This window comes from Peromyscus eremicus, chromosome 1, assembly GCF_949786415.1.
Source record: "Peromyscus eremicus chromosome 1, PerEre_H2_v1, whole genome shotgun sequence".
Taxonomy (NCBI): Eukaryota; Metazoa; Chordata; class Mammalia; order Rodentia; family Cricetidae; genus Peromyscus; species Peromyscus eremicus.
This window is the reverse complement of record NC_081416.1, coordinates 85,868,499-85,894,466: the sequence shown is the minus strand read 5'-3', so window position 1 is coordinate 85,894,466 and position 25,968 is coordinate 85,868,499. Positions and strand designations below refer to the sequence as shown.

General features: G+C 39.6%; 1 protein-coding gene across 1 annotated transcript in view; it reads right to left on the bottom strand.

Moving 5' to 3' along the window:
* Pik3c2a (phosphatidylinositol-4-phosphate 3-kinase catalytic subunit type 2 alpha) overlaps positions 1-25,968 on the bottom strand; it is a 111,519-nt gene that overhangs the window by 28,902 nt on the left and 56,649 nt on the right. Inside the window, exons 5-15 of the mRNA XM_059268351.1 lie at positions 23,180-23,300; positions 22,274-22,385; positions 19,949-20,028; positions 19,765-19,828; positions 10,782-10,925; positions 8,540-8,585; positions 8,254-8,464; positions 6,827-6,949; positions 5,881-6,048; positions 3,303-3,414; positions 1,337-1,482 (exon numbers count right to left, since the gene is read on the bottom strand). Coding sequence (XP_059124334.1) covers positions 1,337-1,482; positions 3,303-3,414; positions 5,881-6,048; positions 6,827-6,949; positions 8,254-8,464; positions 8,540-8,585; positions 10,782-10,925; positions 19,765-19,828; positions 19,949-20,028; positions 22,274-22,385; positions 23,180-23,300 — 1,327 coding nt within the window. The remainder of the gene's footprint in view (positions 1-1,336; positions 1,483-3,302; positions 3,415-5,880; positions 6,049-6,826; positions 6,950-8,253; positions 8,465-8,539; positions 8,586-10,781; positions 10,926-19,764; positions 19,829-19,948; positions 20,029-22,273; positions 22,386-23,179; positions 23,301-25,968) is intronic.

Genomic DNA, 25,968 nt, shown 5'->3' with positions numbered 1-25,968 from the left:
CTGTTACTACTTAGTTGTTTACTGACATAAAAGGTTCTTTAAAAAATTTATTGGCTCTGTGTGTGTGTGTGTGTGTGTGTGTGTGTGTGTGTGTGTGTGTGTACAATGTATGCTTGGGTATGCATGCCATGAAGCATGTGTGGCAGTCAGATGGTAACTTTTGGTGTCTGTGCTTTCCTTTCACTTTCATGTATGCTCTAAGATTAAACTCAGGTGACCAGCCTTGACTGGCAAGCACAACCTTGTTGGCCTATGAAAAGGTTCTTTATAGGTTAAGCAAATTAATCAACTGGTACCTATTATAAATCTATCTCTCAGCCCATTTGCTTTGATAATACAGGAAAGACTAGAAGATGGCTCAGTTGGGAAAGTGCTTGCTACCCAAGTATAAGGACTTGAATTCAATTCCTAGCACTGATATGTTTTGTTTTAAAATAGCTGGTACTAGAGGTGGAGACAAGCAGATTCTTAGGGCCTGGTGGCCAGCCAGTCTATTCAACTTGTTGGCAAGCTCCAGATTCAGTCATAGACCCTGTCTCAAAAAATAAGGAGGGAAGTGATTAAGGAAGATACTTAATGTTGACGTCTGTACTCTATAAGCACATACATGTACACACATATAGTAAAAATGGTCTGGGTAATGGCTCAGTGGATAAAGTGTCTGCTGTGCAAACATAAGGATCTGAGATCAGACCCCTAGTACTAACATAAAACTTTGGTGTGACAGTATGCATCTGTAACCCCAGCATTGGGAATGAAGAGATAGGAGGACCCCTAAAGCTCCCTGGCCAACCAGCCTAGTCATTCAGCAAGCTCCGGGTTCAGTAAGAGTCTGTCTCAAAGAAATGAGTTAAAGAGACAGAGAGGAAGACACCCCTGGGGGCTGGAGAGATGGCTTTGTGGTTAAGAACATTGGCTGCTGTTCCAGAGGTCCTGAGTTCAATTCTCAGCAACCATATGGTGGCTCACAACCATCCATAATGAGATCTGGTGCCATCTTCCGGCCTGCAGGCAGACATATAGGCAGAACACTGTACACATAATAAATAAATCCAAAAAAAAAAAAAACCCCAAAAAACAAAACAAAAAGCCCTCACACCTGTTGACCCCTCTCCACATGGCTACACACGCATGCATTACAGAAATACATTGTATAATTCCCTGATTTGTATGTAGCCACAGTCTTTCATTGGCAGTGCTGGCATCATGCTGCACTCTCAGCCCTGTACAGCCTCCTCCATATCGAGAGCGCTTCTATATCATGGGATGTAATATTAAGCCATTAACCTGAACTTTACACCAAAGGAGATTCCCAAGAAAGAATAAACAAACATACCCAAATGATGAGTCTCTGTGAAGAATATCCAGAAGTTTTCCCTTTACATCATTCTCCAGTGTTTCCAACTTGTACTGTGGAATAATGTTTCTATCAATTTGAGGAGGTGTATAAACAATGTCAAATGTAGGAGAAGGAAAATCAACCTGAAAAAAATAACAGAAATCATTGAACTTTGTGTGCGTGTGTGCATGCGTGTGTGTGCGCGCGCGCGTGCGTGCGTGTGTGTCTGTGTGTGTGTGTGTGTTGTTGTTGTTGTTGTTGTTTGTTCTTTTCTTTCTTCTGAGACAGGGTTTCTTTGTGTACTCTGGCTATCCTGGAACTTGTTCTGTAGACCAGGCTGGCCTCGAACTCAAGATCTGCCTGCCTCTGCTTCCCAAATGCTGCAATTAAAGGCATGCACTACCACTGCCCAATTATAACCCATTTTTCCTATTAGCATCTTTGTCTTTCAGGAAACTGAGTTTTCAAAACAATCTAGGTAAGTTTATACTAAGTATAAAGCTGGTGCTTCTTTTTTCTTCTTTTACCAACAGCCGGTCATTCTCAAAAGCATGAACATGTTTCTTGAGATAGATACAGGGCATGCTTTACTCTTTCAGAAACTGGATTTTTTTTTCTTTTCTTTTTTTTTTTGGTTTTTCGAGACAGGGTTTCTCTGTGTAGCTTTGCGCCTTTCCTGGGACTCACTTGGTAGCCCAGGCTGGCCTCGAACTCACAGAGATCCGCCTGGCTCTGCCTCCCGAGTGCTGGGATTAAAGGCGTGCGCCACCACCGCCCGGCCTTTTTTTTTCTTTTTAAACTTTCTTTTTATTTATTCTTTGTGTCTTTCACATCATGCATCTCGATCCTATTCATTTCCCTGTCTCTTTCTATCCATCCTCTACTCTTGCAACCTCCCCCCTAAAATAAAAGCAAATAAAATTTAAGAGGAAAATAATTAACCTCATCAAGGCAGCTACATTGTGACACAGTGAGTCATGCAGTAAATCCTTTGTCCATGTATCTTTACTTGCAAGTGTTCATTGCAAAGAGTCATTGGTCTGGTTCGAAGCCTCTGGTTTCTGCTATGCTATTGATGCTGGGCCCTCACTGGGACTCCTCTTGGATATTCTGTTGTTGCCCTGTATCATGGAGATCCTGCAGCTTTGGGTCTGCAGGACCAGCCCCTTCATGTGTTCCAGCAGATCACAGATGGGGTAGATGTTGGGGTAGGCCAACTAAAAACCCTGGTTCAGGGCCTGGATAGTTGGCAGGGTGGGTCAGCTCTCCAGCTCTCCCTTGTCCTCACTACCAGAGTAAGCTTCAGTTATAGATTTTAATGTAATTTTATGAAAGACATCATTATTTTTAAAATTAATTTGCTTATATTATCCACTTAAGTAATTTATAATTATATTATCTGGTGGATTTCTAATATGACATTTGCCCTGAAATACAAGCAGATTGTTTAATATCCTTTTATTTGACATTTTAACTTAGATTATTCGAAGCAAAATTGAGAATAGAAACGCAAATTAATTACTAGGAAGCACATTATTAGTGTACACAATCCTAGACGTTAAAAGCTGACAAATTAGAAAACAATTCAATTCATGGCACTTTAATTTTGAAAGGGCATGAGAAATCTTGTTAAAGCCTATCTTATTTAACTTATGCATAGAAAAACCAAAATTAAGGTCATCTAATCATGATCATTCCAGTGGAGAATGATTAATGATACTGAAGGAAACAAAACCTTAGATCTGAAGATTAAGATCTTTTGCCCTGCCCCACACCAGCTACACACACACAGGAGAGTGGGCCTAGGAAATGGTTTTATAACACTGAAACTGGAGACAGCCTCTGAAATTAAAACAAGATTAATCAGGATTCTTTAGTAACAACCCAAGTCATGGTATACACAAACACTTTTTACAAAGACATTCACAGTGAAGCCTCTCCATGTATCAAGAACTACCATTACCTGTAACACAATTCGTTCCATGACATAGCCTTTTTTGGGGCTTGCTCCAGGGATAGGATTTGTATGTGATGAAGTCCAAAGGTAGAGAAGTTTTGTTCCACATGTTAAAAACCTTCATGAACACAAAAAGAATACTGTGATTTTCATTTTAAAAATCCCAAACTCACAATACATCATGATAATCAACTTAAAATATTAGTAAAAACAGTATAGCCTTTAAGAACATATTAGGAGTCAGCTGCCATATTGTACTGAGAAGTTAGGTAAAATATTAAGGGGGGAGGTAATCAGAGGAAAGGACGGAGGAGGAAGCTGTAGTCAGTATTTAAAATAAGTGAAAAAAATAATTAAAACTATTAAAGTGTGGGATGGGAACAAAGAAAGGGAGACTAAAAAATGCATCTTAGAAAGAATGGCATTGAGGACAGAACATACACGGTATAAGGACAATCACTGTCCCCCAAAACATCCTGTAAAAAGGAATGTGAAAAAAATTACTTTCAAAGTTTTCTTGAGAGACTGTGACTTCAAGGTCAGGGTCTGGGATTGCAGAACTGCATCCTGATTTTAACCCTTAGAATAAGAAGTACATGCCAAGAAAATCAGTAACTGCTTTGCATTGACACACAAATCATTTGAGGTAAGTTATATTTGAGCACTCCTCAATAAATTTTTTTCTCTAAAAGATTAAACAATAAATTTTTAGTAGTTTCAGTATTCAGGAGGCTGGAGCAGGAGAACCATAAGTCTGGGCTACGTAGTAACTTCCTACTTGAAAAAAAAATTTAAATAAAAATTAAGAGCTAGAGAGTTGGCTCAGTGGCTTAGAGCACTTGTTGCTCTTGCAGAGTGCCCAGGTTTAATTCTCAGCACCCATACAGTGGCTCACAACTGCCTGTAACTCTAGGTCCAGGGAATCCAACACTCTTCTGATCTCTGTAGTCACCATGCAAGTCCATGGTACACGGACGCACATATGAGCAAAATGTTCATGTGCATAAAATGAAATAAACATACCTAAACATAAATGAATAAATAAAATTTAAAAGGCTGAACATGGTAGTACACCCTTCATCTCAGCACTAGCAATCTCTGTTACAAAGTCTCCATTGGGCTATAGTAATACAAAGTGGCTATGAATAATAGGTAAGTGAATATGTTATATGATATATTGTAACAAAATACATATAAAAATAGGCATTGGGGATTGGTGAGATGCCTTAGCATGTAAAGGCTCTTGTTCTTACACCTGACAACCTGTACTCAATTCCAAAGACTCTCATGGTAGAAGGAGAGAACTGACTCCTGCAAACTGTTCTCTTACCTCCACACACATACACTATTAAAAAAAAAAAAAAAAAAAAAAAAAAAAAAAAGGCAGTGGGGCTCATATATGCTGATCCTCACCCTCAACTACCAACTTATGGTCTACTTAAAACATCTACTTAAAACAGACTTTGATAAATCATTACATGGGTAAAATTTCTTTTTTCCAAGATTAATCTTTAAAACTTTTTATGTATAAATGTATAAAGCCTGGAAAGATAGCTCAGTGGTTAAGAGCACTTATTGCCCTTCCAGATGACCTTAGTTTGGTTTCTAGGACCCACGCTGGGCAGCACACAACCACTTGTGACTCCAGGGGATAAACTACAAACTGTCATTACATTATTTCATTTTTAAACTGTTTTGTATTTTTCAAAAAACAATTTCAGGTAGGGGAGATGATTCAGTTGGTAAGTGCTTGCCCTATAAGCATAGGAACCTAAGTTTGATCTCTAGAACTCACATTAAGAAGCTAGGGGGCTAGAGAGATGGCTCAAAGGTTAAGAGCACTGGCTGCTCTTCCAGAGGTCCTGAGTTCAATTCCCACCAACCACATGGTGGCTCACAACCATCTATAATGAGATCTGGTACCCTTTTCTGGCATGCAGACAGAACAATGTATACATAATAAATAAAAGAAAAAAAGAAAAGAAAAGAAAAACTAGGTATGCCAGTGTACACTTTCAATCCCAGTGCTGAGGGAAGCAGACATAGGTGGGATCCTGGATCTCTAACTGACAAGCCCCAGGCAATGAGAGACCCTGTGCCTCAGAAATAAGGTGGATGGTGTTCTGGATGAAAGCAATCATGGTTGCACTTGGGCCTCCACCTGCACAAATAGGTTAGTGTCCACAGGAAGATGTTTAGAATTCTTAGACCAAGGGCCCATGACATTAAGGATTGGTTAGTGAGTCAGAATAGTTCAATCTTGTCACATCTCTGAAAATGGAGAAAGGCAGGAAATAGGGTAAATAGAATTCTATTAGTATCAAGAAAAACTGATAGAGCCATGGCATTCTGTCATAATATACTTTACAGAAACGACTGTTGTTGGCTACTGCTTGTTCCCTGGAACAGTAAGTGGCAAGCCATCCTCTGCCTACCATCCTCCAGACTGCATTGAGACTACAGCAGAGTAACTGCTTTGCTTTGCTCAAAGCTCATGTGTGTCACTGTTTCCACCCCATCCCTAGCCTGTGTATGATGCAGAGATGTGTCCTAGAACTCACTATCACAATTCAGTAATACTCACCGTCTAAAGTCAAAGAGAGTTAAAGAAACTTTGCCCAAAGCTTCTGGCCCCCTTCTCTGTTTATTAGAATCAGGTGAACTTCCACTGCTCTGATTCAAAATTCCAAACAGAGTAAGATGAAGAATTGACTCTAACGGCAACTGTGATATCTGGATAGGAAAAATGATTCTATGGGGCAGAAAAAAAATATTCATTGGTATTAAGAAAAAAATTAGATTAAAACTGAGGCTTAGTAATCATTTAATGAAGACTGATTAATTTTAAGTGTTTTATTTCACTTATAAAACAAAAGTTTTGAGTAACTTTTAGCTAAGTAACAAGTATGGCTAACTTGTACTGTTAAGTCTTAAATTTCATTATCAGCATAAAACTTCAAAAATGTAATAGTTCTTTCTGTAAAAATGTCTAAGTACCTAAAGATATGCAGTTCGATAATCAGGCAAAATAAAATTAGACCTTAGTTCTGTAACTAGCTATTTACCCAAATAATTATGAGTTTTCTGTTAAAAAATAAAAACAGTATTTAAAAAACATTTATGTTACAGAATATTATCATGTACACAGATTTAAGATTTAGCTTGGTTGTCTGTTAGTCAAGAGCTAAATTCTTGTACAGTGTTAGTATATAGTAAAACACCTAAGTAAGCAGTTTATTAAACACCACTTTGAGAGTTCTGGGTAAATTTCTATCTTTGGCAATACAAAGTCTAGAAAGAACACCACGTCATTGCAATTTTAAAATTAGAGGTTTAAAGGAATATTTCAGAATTTTTCATGTTAATTTCAGTTTGTTTTATAGAATTTTGTGTAGAAGATATTTTAACATATTAGTAAAAATTTATTGGGTTTCAACGGAGATGATAATAATATAAAATAATGTATACATTTGAAAAATTAAAGAACAGGGCACAGTGAAATAATTATAAAAGCAAAAAATTGCACTTACAGTTCATCCCATTTAATAAGATAGAAGAAATTCTTGTACGTGCCAACCTTCTTTGATTGAATAGGTTTAAAAAGATCCTTCCCATTGTGAGACAGGGAACATATCAAGTAGTATTTTTCATAACTAAGAAAAGAAAGCTTAATTTGATTTCTAGGTTAGCAATAATTATCTAACATAAGTACATTAGTAATTTTTCCCCAAGTAACAAACTGGTCACCATTCATTTTATTTTTTAAAATCCATCTGAAATTTAACCTTTGCAAATTCTACAGAAATAAAGAAGAGGTGTAACAAAAGTAGAGAGGGAGCATATGCCCCAAGTGTCGGTCTGAAGGGGACTGTAATGATACCCAAGTAAGATAAGCCAGGACTACTCTGCTTCAAAAAACCAAAACCAACCAACCAAACAAACAAACAAAAGAAAAAAAACACAACAAAAACAAAAACCACTTTCAAGTCACACCATCATTTTAATCTGAAGCTTAATTCAAGTGGGATTTTTGTTTGGTAACTCTTCACGAGACTTTATAGCACTAAGCCATTATGAACCTATTTCAATAAAAATATTCATTTCAGACTTTTCAGTTTATATTAATTCCGAAATAAATTAAAATTGCCCCCCCCCCCACGCTATACTTTAAAGATATTGACAAAAGGAAGGAGCTGGAGAGATGGCTCAGAGGTTAAGAGCACTGACTGCTCTTCCAGAGGTCCTGAGTTCAATTCCCAGCAACTACATGGTGGCTCACAACCATCTGTAACAAGATCTGGTGCCCTCTTCTGGCCTGCAGTCATACATGCTGTATACATAATAAATAAATAAATCTTTAAAAAAAAAGATATTGACAAAAGGGGGATAAAAAAGCAAAAGAGGAAAACCATTATCAAAACTTTAGTAGAAGAAATATGCTCTTGTAGAATTCAAAGACTAGCAATTAGTAGACTGTAAGCTATTAATGGGGGATGGAGCCCAAATTCTAGTCCCATTACATTGTTTCAAATTACCTTGATTGTAAAGGGAAGGCAGAAGAGCCCAGCAATCTTAAGTTAATTCATCTTTTAAATAACACTTTGCTTGTCAGTTTCATCATATATTTTCTTGCCTTCCCCGCCCCCGAGATAGGGTTTCTCTGTGTAGCTCTGGCTATCCTGGAGCTAGCTCTGTAGAGCAGGCTAGCCTTGAACTCAAAGATCAGATTGCCTCTGCCTCTTGGGTACACCACCACACCTGGCTCTCTTGCTCTTTTTTCGTGTCATAGGAATGATGTTTTTCACTACAATAACTTCAGATATCTCTATAATTTTATTAAAACCACAAAGGTACAAGGGTATTCAATGATCTTTGTATCATCCATTTAAACACAGAAAATTAAGATTAGCGTAGGCTTCTGGGTACAGCTGTGCATGTCCTTTAAGCAGCTACTTACTTTGACACCCAGTTACTAGAAATTCCGTGTGCAGCATAGACAGTAAACTGGAGCTGCTCTGCTGCAGTCCATGCTTCCTTGATGCTCCTGCTACTTTGAGGACAGTCTGCAGAACTCTTACTAGAATGTGCATGGAGCCTGAGAAGATCATAAATTGCTGCCGATAAGTGATCCATGCTTACTTGAACAGGATTTTCAGAATTCAGTGAGCCTATATTGAAACAAAGTGTTAATTCTCTGAAAAAGCAAAAATCACTGCCAAAATATAAAGAATCTAAAGACATACCCCTAGTTGAGTTCTTGCTAGTATCTCCTCCAGATAATGAAGTCACCTGTATACACATACATCAATTAGTCAGAAATTGACCATAATTTAATATAAAATGTTTACTTTTTCTTCCTTTTTTGAGACAAGGTCTTGTGTAGCCCAGGTTGGTCTCAAACTTGCTAAACTCCTGATTCACATCCAAAATGATGGGATAACAGGAGTGTATCACCACACTGGGCCTTTGCTTTTCTTTTAAATAAACTTTACTTTTCATACATTTCTTTAAATGTCAAAGAAACCCTTCTCGGAAACCCTGCCAAACATGTCTGAAAAATTACTAAAATAGTAAGCAAAGAAATGAAGGGCTATGAAAAATGCCTTAATCCATAAAATAACTGCCAAGAAGCATGAGTTAAAATCCCCTGCACCCAGCTAAAAGCTAGTCTATCATGCCAGCACAGGGGAGTGAGAGGGTATGAGGTAGACGGTGGACCCTGGAGCTCACTGGCCAGTTAATCTAGCTAAGTTGATGAGCTTTAGGTTCTCCAAAAGACCCTGTCTCAAAAGGAGTGGAGAGTAGCTGATGTGGACCTCCAGTCTCCACACGGACATGTGCCCATCCCCAACATATATGCATATACTCACATGAATATCTGAATCACGTGAATATACCCACATAAACACACACACAAATGCAAATTAATAAACAAAAAGTGAGAACATAAACCTAAGTAAACATAACTTTTTTTTTTCTTTTTGAGACTATGTAGCCCTGGTTAGCCTAGAACTCAGAGATCTGCTTGCCTCTGCCTCTCAAGTCCTGGGATTAAAGGTATGGGCCACTATGCCTGACAACAAACGATTTTTAATATTAAGAAAATTAAGGCAAGCTGGAGTGGGAGTTCATGCCTGTAATTACAGCATCTGGAAAGCTGAGGAAGGAGGAATATAGCAAATTCAAGGCCAGCCTGGGCCAGAGTGAGACCTTGGCTCAAAGAAAGAAACAAAAAGCAAGCATGGTAGTTCATGCCTACAATCTCAGCACCTGTGAATAAAAGCAGGACAGAAGTTCCAGGACTTCCTTGGCTAAATTACAGTAAGTTGCAAAATATGAGACTCTGTCTCAAGAAGTCAAACAAATCAGAACACCTAAAACTTACTATGGAAAAAGAACAATATCAACCCTTTCATTTTAAATGAATTGAATAATTATTTTGTAACAGTATTTTCACTAGCATGAAAGTGACGTACTTAAAGAACAGTATCTAAACTCTATTACCATTTGGTGATTGAAGGAAATTCTTATATATAATTATTTAAGGTATACTCCTCTCTCAACTACACTTTACTGCCCCTTCATTTGATAAAGGAGTATAAAGAACAGCCACGAAAAAAAAAGTTTGGAAGCCGGGTGGGGTGGCGCACACCTTTAATCCTAGCACTCGGGAGACAGAGCCAGGAGGATCTCTGTGAGTTCGAGGCCAGTCTGGTCTACAGCGTGAGATCCAGGACAGGCACCAAAACTACACCGAGAAACCCTGTCTCGAAAAAAACAAAAAAAAAGAACAGCCACTTCAGGCATTAGGGTCTATGGTGACTGATAGTCACCCCCAAAATAAAACCCCAACCAACGAACAATAAAACAAACAGAAAACAAAAAGGAAACCCAAATAGTATCATGTAGCTAGAATTTCTTTCAAAATGAGTAGACTTGTGAGCATCTAGACACAGAGGAGCAGGCCAAAGACATAGCTTCTCCTTTAAATGTAAAGTAGCTTGTGAGATTCACTTTTTCTTTACTCCTTCCAATCAAAGACATAAACGTTTGTATGGACTAAATTTATTAAGGCCCCATGGAAGGAATTACCAGGGTTTTATTAAAAGTTGACATATGGCATAATAGAAGACTCAACATCTGGCTGCTTCTAAGGCAAGGCCACTTCCACAGGACAAGGGCATGACTAATGAACACGGACATTTCCATTAAGAGAGGACTGGTAGCCACTACTCTCTCTGTGGGCTCCCTAAATTGCCAGGGGCCTCACCCATAGAAGGAAAGCAATTTGAACCCACTATTTGATGACAATGCTCACAAAGCTCTTCCATCATTTCAGCAAGGAATCCCTACCTCACCAACAAAGCAATTCAATAAACTCAAAAGTAAAAGCCAAAGTTAAAATGACAATATTTTGTCTACCAAGAGGCGAGCATCCTCCTGCTGAAGGGACAGGCAGTCACTTAAGCCCATATAAATACTCACGTCAGCACTCTTGTTCCTTGGAAGGTTAACTGCTCGCTTTAGCTTCTTCACTGCTTCTGTAACAGCGGGGGTCTCCACCCCATCTAAAGCACTACAGATTTTTCTTACAGCTTTAATTACTTGATCGACAGCTCGGTGCTGGTTCTTTAAAAATGAAAAGTAAAATAAAAATAACTAAGTACAATGTAGGACCCATGTCAAAGATGAAGTCAGAAGCTAGATATTTTTGACAATTCTAAGAATAGATATTCTCTATTGAAAAAGAAAATGAGATAGTTTCTCAATTATATGGTATACTGTGAAATGTACTAAAGCAAGGCATAGTTTTCACTTTGACACAACTATTCATGTGCAAATGCTACTAACTTCATATTAGAATTAAAAGAAAACAAATTAGGAACAGATTACTAAATCATTTTTTAAAACTAGATCTGGCACACATGTGGTATACATACATATATCCAGGCAAAACACTCATACATTTAAAATGAAATAAATCTAAAAAATAAGTACAAGTAGATTTATCTTTTAAATTCTCACTTGGAAATAATTTTCATGTTGAAAACAACCTTCTCTTCTGCAAACAAAACAAAACAAAACAAAAAAAACCCTTGCATTAAAAACTAAATTCTGGCCGGGTGGTGGTGGCGCACGCCTTTAATCCCAGCACTCGGGAGGCAGAACCAGGCGGATCTCTGTGAGTTCGAGGCCAGCCTGGTCTCCAAAGCGAGTTCCAGGAAAGGCGCAAAGCTACACAGAGAAACCCTGTCTCGAAAAACCAAAAAAAAAAAAAAAACCAAAAACAAAAAAAAAAAACAAAAACTAAATTCTAACAAACAAAATAAACAGAAAATCCTCAAGGGGCTAAAGAGATGGCTCAGTGGTTAAGAGCCCTTGCTGCGGCAGATGATCTCTGAGTTCGAGGTCTAGATAACAAGCTCCAGAATAGTCAGGGCTGTACAGAGAGACCCTGCCTAAAAAAACAAAAGTCAACCAAACAAACAAAATAAGAGCCTTTTTACTCAATCATAAGTACCTAAGTTTGGATCCCATCACTCACACAAGCTGAGCATCCCACAAATGCCTATAACTGGCTCTGAGGAACTCCACATGCACGCAGGTATGTGCACCCCCACATGCACATGCACACACACAAATCTTTTTTTTTTTTTAAAGATTTATTTATTATGTATACAGCATGTATGTCTGCAGGCCAGAAGAGGGCACTAGATCTCATTACGGATGGTTGTGAGCCACCATGTGGTTGCTGGGAATTGAACTCAGGACCTCTGGAAGAGCAGTCAGTGCTCTTAACCTCTGAGCCATCTCTCCAGCCCCCACACACAAATCTTAAAAACAAAAAAACCATAAAATAAGAAATCCTTAAGTTTTTTGTTTGTTTGTTTGTTTTTTAATAAGGTTGCTGTAGCATTGCTGGGTCAGCTTGCTTTCCTTCCTTCCTTCCTCCCTCCTTTCCTTCCTTTTTCTTTTTTCCAACACAGTATCCCTACTGACCATCTGGAAGCTTTCACACAATGTACCCTGATCACATCCATATCCCAGTCCTCCCAGGTCCACCCCCCCCCCCCCAACTGTGGAGAGCTAGATCTCAGCATCCCTATCATAATTTTTAAGAGTTTTCGATGGCTTCCTGTCTAAGCTATTTTTCTCCCTTGGACAGGGGGTAGGGTAGGGGCCATCATAGGAGCCCTCCAGACTCTCTCTCAACTGCAAGTCTGTAACCATCAACACCACTCCCCTTCAGTCAGTGGGAGCATGGATCATGGACCTCTACATGGATCTAGCGACAGCACGGACCATAGATGGTGTCTGTGGCCTGTGCTGTGGCAGAGGGCTGTGTTGATTTTGATGGTCTGTTCTGCCATCGGAGACCATGCTGAGGTCCTTCTCCACTTAAAAAATTTGTATTTATTTTTATTTGTGTGTGTGTTGTGTATCCATGTAAGTGTGTATTAGCAGAGGCCAGAAGAGAGTGTTGGATCTGACAGGTGGTTGTGACCTACCTGATGTGGGTACTAGGCACTTGTGGTGGTTTGACTAAGAATGGTCCCCATAGGTTCATATATTTGAATGCTTAGTCACCAGGGAGTAGAACTGTTGGAAAGGAGTGTGCAGCCTTGTTGGAGGAAGTATATCACCAGGGGTGAGCTCTGCCTTTATCATTACGTATATTAGTTAACTAATTTTTGTTTTTTTTATGACAATGTCTCAGTATGTAACCCAGGCTGACCTCAAATGTATAAATTCTCCAGGCTGTGTAGTGACAAGATTGCTGGAGTACCTTGCACTGAAATATCACATTATATATCATAAATATATGAAATTATTATGTGTCAGCCATAAATTTTTAGTGCTACAGAAATAGCTCAGTCAGTACAGTGCAGCCCTTGCAAGCATGAAGATCTTTGTTCAACCCACAAAAAAAGCTAGGCATAGTGGTATATGACTATAATCCCAGAGCTGAGGAGATAGGTGAACCCCTGAGGCTACCTGGTCAGCCACTGTGGTAGTTTAAATGTTTATGGTACACATAGGCTAATATACTTCAGTGTCTGGTTCCTGATTGGTGGACTATTGAATTGGCAGGTATGGCCTTGTTGGAGGAGGTGTGTCACTGGAATGGGCTGTGAGGTTTCAAAAGCCCACATCAGGCTCAGTGTCTCATTCTCTCTGTCTATCTGCAACTTGTAGATAATGTGAGCTCTCAGCTACTGCTCCAGCACCATGCCTGCCTGCCTGCTGCCATGCTCCCCATGATAGTCATGGGCTAACCCTCTGAAACTGTAAGCAAGCCCTCAATTAAATATTTTCCTTTGTAAGTAGCCTTGGTCATGGTGTTTCTTCATAGCAATCAACAGGAACTAAGACAGCCATACTAGCCTACTTGGTGAGCTCAAGCCCTGGCTCAAAGGAAAAGTGGACAACATGCTTGAGGAATGATGCCTGAGGTTATCCTCTGGCCTGCACATACACATGCACCTATACATACAGATACTCATGTACAAAATGTAGTTTTAAAAACTTGAGTAACAAACATATTCATAGATCCTTCTTCCTTCTCTTAGGCTGGGACTCACTATATTGCCTAGACTGGTTCTCAAATTCATAAGCTCAAGGGATCCTCTCTCTTCCTCCTGAGTTAATATGACTGTGTCCTATACACGGCTTAAATATTCATAAAATATTCATGCTATACTTTTATGCTAAGTACTATAAAAGGCTGCAACTAAGCACTGCATCTTCCCTTTTAGTATTTTTTTTTCTATTATTGAGGGTTGGCTACCATAAGCCAAACGCTCCTTTCACCTTCAAGCGTAAGTGAGATCATCTCATTTTCTTAATTACCCAATTACTGTGCAGTTCTTGGGACCTGAATTGAAGATCAACTTTCAAGTTATTTATATTTGTTTCTTTTAACTCACCTTCATGTAAAAACCTTCCCAATCTGAAGGCTTGTGACACTGTCTTGCACTACCCTCCATTACTCTAACATAGTCCAACAGTTCTAAACCCACCCTTCTTTTACTCAGCTTTGTAGAGCCAGAAACTAAACTCACGCTAACATTTTTTTTTGTCACTAGAGGGCACTAAAAGGACACTTTAACCATGGAACAACAGGGATAGACACTTCCATGCTGGGTTCCAGTCCAGTATGCATTTATTCATTTCTTTCAATTCACTGTGAGAACTCAGTGGTTCTCAAAGACCAGCCCTACTTGTACCCTCAGACCATGTTCTTTTTATCTGGCAGCTCTGGCTAAAGATCTTTGGGAGGTTTCTTTACCATGGACAGCCTCTATCTTCCTGTGGTAGCCATATACTCTTCAAAGAGTCTAGGGAGAGGCTTTATCCTAACATGTCCTAAACTGTTCATTTCTCTATAGCCCAGTCATTGCAATTGCTTTCTTACATCTGTAACTTCTGAACCCATAAAGACTAGCAAAGTTTCTTTAAAAGACCATTAAGTATCCAGGTATGGTGGCATTTATCTGTAACACCAGTACTTGGGAAGCAAAGGTAAGAGTCAAAAGTCTGAGGTCAGCCTGGTCTACACAGTGAGTTCCAGGCCATCCAGGGCTATATAACAAGGACAGGAAAACCCTGTCCCCTACTACTGCCATCCCCAAAGCTACTAACTGTCAAGCATGGTGATAGACATCTGTGGTGGTTTGAAAGAAAATGGCCCCCAAAGGGAGTGGCACTATTAGAAGGTGTGGCCTTGTTAGAGGAAGTGTCACTGTGAGGGCAGGCTTTAAGGTCTCCTTTGCTCAAGCTTCCCTCAGTGTGACTGTCAGCCAACTTCCTGTTGTTGCCTGCAAGATGTAGGACTCTTGGCTATTTTTCCAGTACCATGTCTGCCTGCATGCTACCATACTACCTGCCATGATGATAATGGACTGAACCTCTGAAACTGTAAGCCGCCACCACCACAAATGTTTTCTTTATAAGAATTGCTATAGTCGTGGTGTCTCTTTACAGCAAGAAAAACCCTAACTAATACAACATCTATTACAGTGACTTAAAAGTCTGAGGAGGCAATATCAAGATTGTCTCAAAACCAAACCAAACACAAAACAAGCAAACAAATTAACATTAGTTAAGTATATATTTTCTATTTTGTGAGTCATCCTCTGGTGAGATTCAAGTTTAGCTTTTTAAGGGTGAAGACAGACAATAAATAAGAGACAAAAACTTTATAAAAACAGGCAGCAGGCTGGATTTGGTATATGAGCTACCGTATGTCAATTCTGGCCTTAGAATCCTCTTTTATAGGCTGGCAGAGATGGCACTGCAGTTAGGAGCACTGGCTACTCTTCTAGAGGACCTGAGTTTGATTCCTGGTATCCACATGGCAGCTCACAACTGTCTGTAACTCCAGTCCCCAGGGATCCAACACCCTCTTGGAGACTCTGCAGGCACTAGGCATGCACACAGTGAACAGACACTGAAGCAAGCAAAACAACCATACACATAAAACAAACAAATAATTTAAAAATTAAAGTTTTTTTTTTAAAGAAAAGAATCCTATTACTACAAAGGATAAACCACCTTTTGCTCTTTCACTAATGATTATTTAGATTTCTTATTCAAGCAGCTAGCACAGAAGCTAGTGATGCAGCTCCAGCCAAGTGCCAGCATGTGTCAGCCTGGGTTCAATTGTGTGTATACACATGTGCACGCAAGTCTGTAGTCGCAATATGTAGGAGGTGGAGGCATGAAGAGCAAGAATTCAAGGCCAGGCAACTGGGGCTAAATGAGACCCCACCTCAAAAGCAAAACAATCTTGTACACTGCCTTGACGGTCGGTCAGTGACTGATAAACATTAGTACTGATAGGTGGTATGTTCTCTACAGCAGGTTATACTTTTGTTCTTGGGTATTTATCTGGATTTCTATTTTAAGTTCAGTCCATACAGAAGTCCACACATACTGCCAGTACCAAACACGAGTTCAGGTGCTTTCTGAAGGAGATGGATCTCCTTGGAGCTGGAGTTGACAGTTGGTTGCGAGCCATTCCATATGAATGCTGAGAACCAAACTTAGGTCCTCTGTAAAAGTAATACATGCTCTTAACCACTGAGCCATCTCTCCAGGCCCCAAAATTTATTAACTTAAGCCCAGATACACATTACTGTATGTACAGACAAAATGTGCTGCAGCCATTCAATGGAATAGTATTCAATAAAAAGGAACCATTGGTAGGGCTAGGGAGATGGCTAAGTTGGTAAAGCCTGTTGAGCAAGCATGAGGACCTGAGTTTGGAATCTTTAGCATCCATGTAAAAAACTGGGTGTAGGGCTGTAGAGATGGCTCAAGGTTAAGAAAGTGTACTGCTCTCGCAGAGGACCTGAGTTTGGTTCCCAGCACCCATGTGAGGTGGCTCCTAACCACTTTAACTTCAGTTCTGGGACACACACACACACACACACACACACACACACACACACACAGCCTTAGGGTTTCTACTGCTGTGAAGAGACACCATGACCACAACAACTCTTATAAAGGAAAACAATTTAACTGGGTGGCTCACAGTTCAGAGGTTCAGTCAATTATCATGATGATGGGACATGACAGTATGCAAGTAGCCATGGTGCTGGAGGAGGAGCTGAGAGTTCTACATCTTTGATTCACAGGCAACAGGAAGTGAGCTCCAATTCTGGACATGGCTTGTGCATATATGAGACCTCAAAGCCCCGCCTACATAGTGACACACTTCCTCTAACAAAGCCATACCTCCCAATACTGCCATTCTGTTTGGGAGCCATTTTCTTTCAAATCACACACACACACACACACACACACACACACACTACATCATACAACATACTACACAATGCAAAAAAAATTTTTTTGAAAGGTACAAACCACAAATAGATACTACAAAAAAGGGTTTGGTATTTAAAAAAGCAAAACACAGAAAAATCACTACATTCCATTTACAAGAAATGTGTAGAAGAAGAAATTATGAAAGAGACAGGAATTGGCTCAGCGATTATTTGAGGCTAGCACTGGAAAGAGGGGTGACTGCAAATTAGTACATGGAAATGATCTAAAACTGGTTAGGGTGATGCTGGTAGAGCTCTGTGAATTTGGTAAGTCTTTGAATGGTGGTACATGCCTATAATGCACTCAGGAGCTATGTGCAGGAAAGACATTTGTTCAACAATGTTCACAGCAGCACTATTCATAATAGCCAGAACCTGGAAACAACCTAGATGCCCCTCACCCAAAGAATGGGTAAAGAAAATGTGGTACATCTACACAATGGAGTACACTCAGCGGTAAAAAACAATGTTATCATGAAATTTGCAGGCAAATGGATGGAACTAGAAAAAAATCATCCTGAGTGAGATAATCCAGACCCAGAAAGACAAAGACAGTATGTAATCACTCATAAAAGGACAACCAGGCGGCAATTCACAGCCCCAGAGAAGCTAGGTAACAAGGAGGATCCTAAGAGGGACGCATGGATCGCCCTGGGAAGGGGAAATAGATGAGATCTCTTGGGTAAACTAGGGTGGGGGAAGGGGTTGGGGGTGGGAGGGGGATGGGAACATGAGGGATCAGAATGCCCAGGTTGGGGGAGGGACAGAGAGGGAGAGCAATGAAAGAGATATCTTGATAGAGAGGGCCATTATGGGGTTAGGGAGAAACCTGGTGCCAGGGAAATTCCCAGGAATCCACAAGGATGACTCCAGCTAAGACTCCTAGCAACAGTGGAGAGGGTGCCTGAACTGGCCTTCTCCTATAGTCAGATTGGTGACTACCCTAATTGTCATCATAGAACCTTCATCCAATAACTAATGGAAGCAGATGCAGAGATCCACAGCCAAGCATTGGGCCAAGCTCTGGGAGTCAAGTTGAAGAGAGAGAGAGGAGGGATTATATGAATAGGGGGTGGGGTGAGGGTAGGGGAGGGTGTCAAGATCATGACCCAAAAACAGCTGACCCAAGGTCTTGGGAGCTCACAGACTCTAGACTGACTGCTAGGGAGCCTGCATGGACTAATCTAAGCCCTCTGAATGTGGGTGACAGTTGTGTAGCTTAGTCTGTTTGTGGTCCCTAGCCATGGGACCAAGATCTGTCCCTGGCACATGAGCTGGTCTTTTGGAATCTATTCCCTATGTATTCCCTATGGTGGGATGCCTCGCTCAGCCTTGACGCGGGGGGGGGGGGGGGGGGATTGGTCCAGCCTCAACTTGGTATGCTATGCTTTGTTAACTCCCATGGGAGGCCTTACCCTTTCTGAGGAGTTGGATGGGAGTGGGGAGAGTAGAAAGGAGGTGGAAGGATGGAACAGGATGAGAGGAGGGAGGGGAAACTGCTGTTGGTATGTAAAATAAATACATTTAATAAAAAACGAGTAAATAAAGCTGGGAAAAAAACCTTATTTTGCTTTATAGTTTATAATTTTTAACTTTTTTTTTTTCTTTTGAGACAAGATCTCACCCTCCTGGAGCTCACTCTGTAGACTAGGATGGTCTTGAACTCAGCGATCTACCTGCCTCTGGCTCCAAGTGCTAGGATTAAAGATGTGTTCTACTACCCGGTTCTAAAAGCCTTTTTTTTTTTTGCTTTTTTTTTAAATTTGACATCTGCTTTCTGTTCCTGTTTTCACTTTTAAAGTAAACTTTTCATTTGGAATAATTTTAGAATTATAGGAAGTTACAAAAATAGTACAGAGAGTTCCCATATAAACCAGTTAAGCAGCAGCTTGCATAACCATGATGCACTTGACAAAATGAAGACTAGAGCAATGGCATACAAACAAGTAAACGCTAGACTTACTCAGCTATATCAGTGTTCCCACCAACCCCTTTTCCTGCTCTGTTCCAGGATATAACCCAGGACACATCACTACATTTAGGGAATTATTTCTAAAGTATTATTTTGGTTGCTGGGCCGGGGGCAGGGAGGATTACAGAAGGAAAAGCAAAGAATTTGGAAGACTGGCCGGGCGGCAATGGCAAACACCTTTAATCCCAGCACTGGGAGGCAGCCAGGTGGATCTCTGTGAGTTCGAGGCCAGCCTGGTCTACAGAGCGAGATCCAGGACAGGCACCAAAACTACACAGAGAAATCCTGTCTTGAAAAACCAAAAACCAAAAACCACAAAAAAAAAAAAAAAAAAAAAAAAAAGTTACCAGACAGTGACAGTTCCTATGAGTCTGGTTCATCTGGGCCTCACTGCTTTTCTAACTCAGGACTTGGAAAAGTGTTAACTATTGCTATGTCTTCTCTTCTGACTTTTTCTTTTATATGCTGGTTGGAGCCTAAGTATGCTTTTAAATTCTGATGCTTTGGGCTTTCTCTTTTTCTAAAGCTCTCACTACCCACCACCCACTACCATGTGGGTGGCTAACACCAAGAATATAGTTTTAAAACATTTAATCTAATTTTAAAACGAGTACTTCAGAGAAAACAGAAACAATCTTTAAGTCCTTATACTAAAACTTACTTCGGTTTGAAGAGCCAGTTCCACTTGGTTGTGATAGGAATCTAAGAGTTCTTCAACAGGGTGTCTGAAATGAAAAACAGGTATTTCTTTAAATCACAGTTGTTGTTTTGATCACAGAAAATAAATATATTCACACCCCAAATAAAGCTTGAAAATCTGCAAATGAATGTTTTAAATGCTATACCTTGTCATGACTTCTTTATAAGGTTTTTCTATTTGATACAAATATTTGTTTAAATCCACAGGTGCTTCATCATCTTCTGCCTAAATAAACACATACACACATGTTTAAGAATAATCGAACAGTAATTCTTTGGTCATTCTATAAAATTAAGTATAGTTAAATAGATGATGAAATCTTTAGACTAATTTTTGAGAACTGGAGATAGAATGCTATCTAAACCACTATTTATAATTGACTCAAAAAGTTAGTTAATAGTAAGAAAAATTCATTTTAATTGCTTTAAATGTTCCATTATTTGGGGCTGGAGAGATGGCTCAGAGATTAAGATACTTGCTGTTGTTGCAGAGGATCTGGGTTTGCTTCCTAGGACCCACATGGTGGCTCACGATCATCTGCAATTCCAGTTCCAAGGGATCTGATATCCAGTTCCGGCTTCTATGAACACTAAGTACGCATGAGGTCCACATACATCCCCACAGGCAAACATTTAAATAAATCTTTAAATGCTCCATTATTTATTTATTTTTGCTTATGTGTCATATGTTTGCCAGTGTCATATGTTTTCCTCTGTTGCTCTCCAGCTTATGTTCTGAGAGAGGAAAAACTCTGAACTTTGAGCTAATCCAATGGCTATACTGGCTGGTCAGCCAGCTTGGGAGATCTGTCAGTGTTTTTCTCCCTAGTGCTGGGATTATGGAAATGCTGTCATACTCAGCTATTTACAGGTACTGGGGATCCCAACTCAAGCCCTCAACCACTATCCATTGAGCTATCACCAACTCCCTCCACCCCGCCCCCAGCCTCTTTAATTTTAAAGAGAGGGTTTCATGTAGCTCAAACTGGCCTTGAACTCTTGTCCCTTCTGTCTCTTTGCTGGGATTATATAGAAGCATACCATCAAATGTGACTAAAACTACTTTTAAAGTTTTATATGTATGGGTGTTTCGTCTGCATCTGTGCATCATGTGTGTGCCTGGTGACCTCAGAGGTCAGAAGAGGGTGTCAGATCCCCTAGAACTGAAGTTACAGATGGTCGTGGGCTAATCCTCTAGAACTGAAGTTATAGATGACTGTAGGCCTATCACGTGGACACAGGGAATCAAATCTAGGTCCTCTGGAAGAACAACCAGTATGCTCTTAACCCCAGAATCCTCTACCCAGCCACAAACTCATATTTTACAGCGCTAACAATATGGCTCAATATGTCCCCAAGTCTAATGATTCAAGTTCCATCCTTGGGACTAACATGGTATAAAGAAAGAACCAACTCTCACAAATTGTCTTCTGACCTAAACACATACATACCATGGCATACTTGAGCACACAAACACACACACAAACATATGTAATAAATTTCTTAAAAAATGGAAAAGATAAATGTTCCTCAATCTAGTTTATGATGAACAAATAAAGCAAAAACTAAGCTTGGCCAGATAATGTACACTATAATCCAGGGATGGCAGCAAATCTGAGGTCAGTATGGTCTATATTAGGAACCCCAGGCTAGCCAGAGCTATGTAGCAAGATCCCATCTCAAATAATCAATGGAGGAAGAGGTTGAGTAAAAACTAGATGGAAACAAGATCGTTTGAATTTCTGCTTTTTTGTTCCTCAGTAAGTTTTGTCCCATTCTCTGCTTACCACCAATGAGAAAAGCACTAGTCTCTCCTACATTCCACATTATGCAAACATATTCAAGAGAAACTGAAAACCCTTATTTAGTATTCAATACCCCTTTCTTCTTTGTTCCCTCTTAACTAACCCTGAAATTTTCACTCTTGTGTACGACCATTAAATATAAGACTTGGGCAGGCAGTTCTTCTGTCACTGCCCTTGCTGCTGCACTCTTGCAGGGAACTAGGTAAACTTAGCTTTTTCTTTAAAAAAAAGAAATAAAGAAAAGAAAAATCAAGGGCTAAGAATGTAGCAAAGTTAGTAGAATGACTGGCATAAAGTCCTCAGCTCAGTCTCCAGCACTGCATAAAACTGGTCGTCATGGTGGCACAAGGTGATCCTTAGCTATATAGTGAGTTTAAAGCCAATCTGAGATACAGGAGACTATCTCCTTCTCATTAAAAAAAAAGAAAAAGAAAAAGAAAAAGACAAACTTCCATTTTTTCATTTTGCTTTTCCAATTTATACTTCTAGATCTGAGAAATGTGCTACCTCAACTTCCATGACTAAAGAGCTTCTGAGAGGACTCCTTCTTGAAACAACAAATATATCAACCCAGCCCAGTGCAGGAAAAAATGGGAAACATACAGACTGAAAATCTCTCAACTCTCAGAATTATTGATTCACTAAATGCAATTTATACACACTTACTGTTCGAGCCAGATTCTGGCACATTGCACTGAAGGTCAAGAGCTGTAGTTTAATCTCTGTGTCCCATTTCCGACAATTTTGAATATGTTCATGACTTCCAAGGCAATGATTACTGTTAAAATACATTAATTATCCATCGGTATTATTCTATTCAAATCACAAGTTATAGACATAAAAGTAAAACACAAATTGCATCTGTATGAAAAATTGAAGAAAATGGTGAAACACATTATTTTTAAGCCAACTGTAAACATTTAGACAGGAATTTTTCTATGAGAGTCAGTGAAGATGAAAGAAGATACAGAGGCAGACAGGAGTATAAAGCCTAGATCTTTAAAACAATTGGACTAATTGTAAGCTATAGTAAATTACTAAAGTTCATGTAATGATTACTTCAGGCAATTAAAAGACAGAAAAAGTGACTGCGTGTGCATATAGTAACTGCATGCTGCAAAGAAGAATGGAGTCTACAAATGTGACTACTGACTTTTTAGGAGGTTATTTTATTTCCCTTTTAACCAACTGACTACAACTTTTAGCATATGAAGCTACTAAACTTAAGAGAATAACATACCTTTCTTACTTCTGAAATCCCATCACTATTTTAGAGTCAGCATATCTCAACACTATTTTCAACAATAGGACCAAATATATTTCTTATATTTTATAAATAAATGAATTTAGGGACAGGGTTTTACTACGTAGCTCTGGCTGGCCTGGAACTCACAGAAATCCACCTAGAAGCCTCTGCCTCCCAAGTGCTAGGATTAAAAGCATGTGACACCATGTCGGCATCCAAAAATATTTTTAGATTATAAATCTAAATTGAAAAAATTCTAATTTAAAGCATTAAGAATAAAATTTCCAAATACCATTCAGTAGTCATAAGGAAGTAAATAAACTTACTTCTGTAGAATCTCCTCTTGACCACAAACTTTCAGAACGTAGCTGCCAACATCCACTTGATTCAAGTCATCATGTACCCAGCAAAGGGCTTGCATTATAACTATTTCTACAGTAGAACTCACTGAAAGAGAGTTAGTTGTCATTTTAATTTTGCTTACCTCTAAATATTACTTATAATCTAAGAGTAGACTGTATAACAGAAATATAATGCATATCCAATTGTAGGTCACATATATCACTTTAAATTTTCTCTCTGAGACGGTCTCACTATATAGCCCTGGCTGGCCTGGAGCTTACTATGTAGACCACGCAGGCTTCAAACTCACAGAAGGGCTAGTAAGAAGGCTCAGCAGTTAAGAGCACTGATTGCTCTTCCAAAGAACTCAGGTTCAATTCCCAGCACCCACATGACAATTCCCAACCAGCTGTAACTCTAGTTCCAGGGGATCTGATGCCTTATTCTGGCCTCCAAGGGCACTAGGCATGCAAAATGTTGAACAGATACATAGACAAAACATTCATACACATTAAAAAGGAAAGGAAAGGAAAGAAAAGAAAAAGACAGAGATCCATCTGCCTCTGCCTCTTGCCCAAGTATTGGGATTAAAGGTCTGCATCACCACACTCAGCCATTTAAAATTTTTCTATTAGCCACACTGAAAAGAGTCAGATAAAGAGGCTAATTTTGGAAATAAGCTCTAAGAAAAAGATGTGTGAGTGTGTGTGTGGTTTTTTTTTTTTTGGGGGGGGGGCAGGTTTTGATGTAGCCCAGGCTGGCCCAGAACTCACTATAAAGTAGAGGATGATCTTGAACTTTGGATACTTCTGTTTCCGTATCCCAAGGGCTGGGATTACAGGTGTGTACCATTATGCCTAGTTTATGTGATGCTGAGAATTAAACCTATCTCATAGATTCGAGACAAGCACTCTACCAACTAATCTATAACTCCACCCTTGCAAAGCTAATTTTAGTAATATATTTTATTTAGTCCAATATATCAAGAATATTAGTTTAGAGGCAGGAGGATCATGAGTTTAGTCCAGCTTGGGCTACATAACAGACTATCTTAAACAATAAACTATGCAGATATATGATTTTAGCATTATCAGTATTTACACTGTTATTTACTTTTTTAGCCTAAGGCTCTGAACTCTAGTGTGTATTCTGGATCTACAGCATTTAACAATACAGATGAGCCATATTTCAAGGACTCCACAGCCTCTACTGTTAGGCAGTGAAAGCCTAAACAAAGAAAGTTATATCCTGTGGTGGTTTGAATAGGAATGGCACCCAAAGACTCATGTGTTTAAATGCTTGACCCATAGGGAGTGGCACGATTTTTGTTTGTTTTGTCCTGTTTTGTCTTTTGAGACAGGGTTTTTCTGCATGAAGCCTTTGCTATCCTGGAACTCACTTTGTAAACCAGGCTAGCCTCAAACTTACAGAGATTTGCCTTCTCACTGTCCTCAGTGCTGGGATTAAAGGTGTACACCACCATGGCCCTCAGGACTAGCACTACTAGGAGGTGTGGCCTTGTTGGAGCAAGTGTGGCCTTGTTAGAGTAAGTATGCCACTGTGGAGGCAGGCTTTGAGACATTATATGCTCAAGCTACCCTCAGTGTGGCACACAGTCTCTTCCTACTGCCTATGGATCAAGATGTAGAACTCTCAGCTCCTTCTCCAGGACCATGTCTGCCTGCACACTGTTGCTGTTATCTGTTTTTTATTATCTACAGGGACTACCCTTTAAGCAGTGGCTGTCCTAATCAGAGACTGCAACACTACTGCTACCAGCAGTGGTTTGGCTGCAAGGGCCACAACTTGAGGAGACTGTTCTCTCAGGCACCCACTCATTCACAGCTACTGAGGGAAACTTTAAATCTAAAGAACTCACGATTCAATAGTTTAGGTGGAATTCTGCTCACTCAGAGAGGCTAAATAGCAAGCAGCTAAACGTCTCCCTTTGCTGGAGACTTCCAAAAAAAACCCAGTGTCCTTCTCCTAGCAGCCACTTAAAAAAAAACCTTTGCTATACGTGGTTTTTCCTTACCACTTCCTGTCAGCTACTTGCTGACTAAGCCTCCTGTTTGCAGGTTAATTTTATTTAATCAAACACATCTTTGAATTATTAACAAAAGCTGTAGGAAAAAAATGCAACACACTTTAAAATAATATTCCCCAACACACTGCCATGTTTCCTGTCATGACAATAATGGACTAAACCTCTGAACTGTAAGCTAGCCCCAATTAAATACTTTCCTTTTTGGAGACAGCGTTTCTCTGTGTAGCTTTGGAGCCTTTCCTGGAACTCACTCTGTAGCCTAGGCTGGCCTTGAATTCACAGAGATTCTCCTGCCTCTGCTTCCCAAGTGCTGGGATTAAAGGTGTGCGCCACTACCACCCGGCTAAATGCTTTCCTTTATAAGAGTTCATGGCAATAGAAACCCTAAGACATACCCATATTACAGATTCCTTTAATAGGGCAGCAGCTGGCAGTACCTAGAGAACAGTGTCTTTAAACAAATTATAAGGAAAAAATAATTACTACTTCTTTTTTCTTGTATTCACTATATTTGTAGAGTGAATTTTCCAATGAAGAACAAAAACAAAGCAAATAAGTAGGCAGTCTTACTCTTAGCAAAGGTGAGCTACTAATATGACAATGAACAGAAAATTTAAGCTTCCATTTTTTTCTTAGATATATTTATTTTGAAGTATATGAGTATTTTGCCTGCAAGAATGTATGTGCACTACATGCATGCCAGGTGCCAGCAGAGGTCAGAAGAGA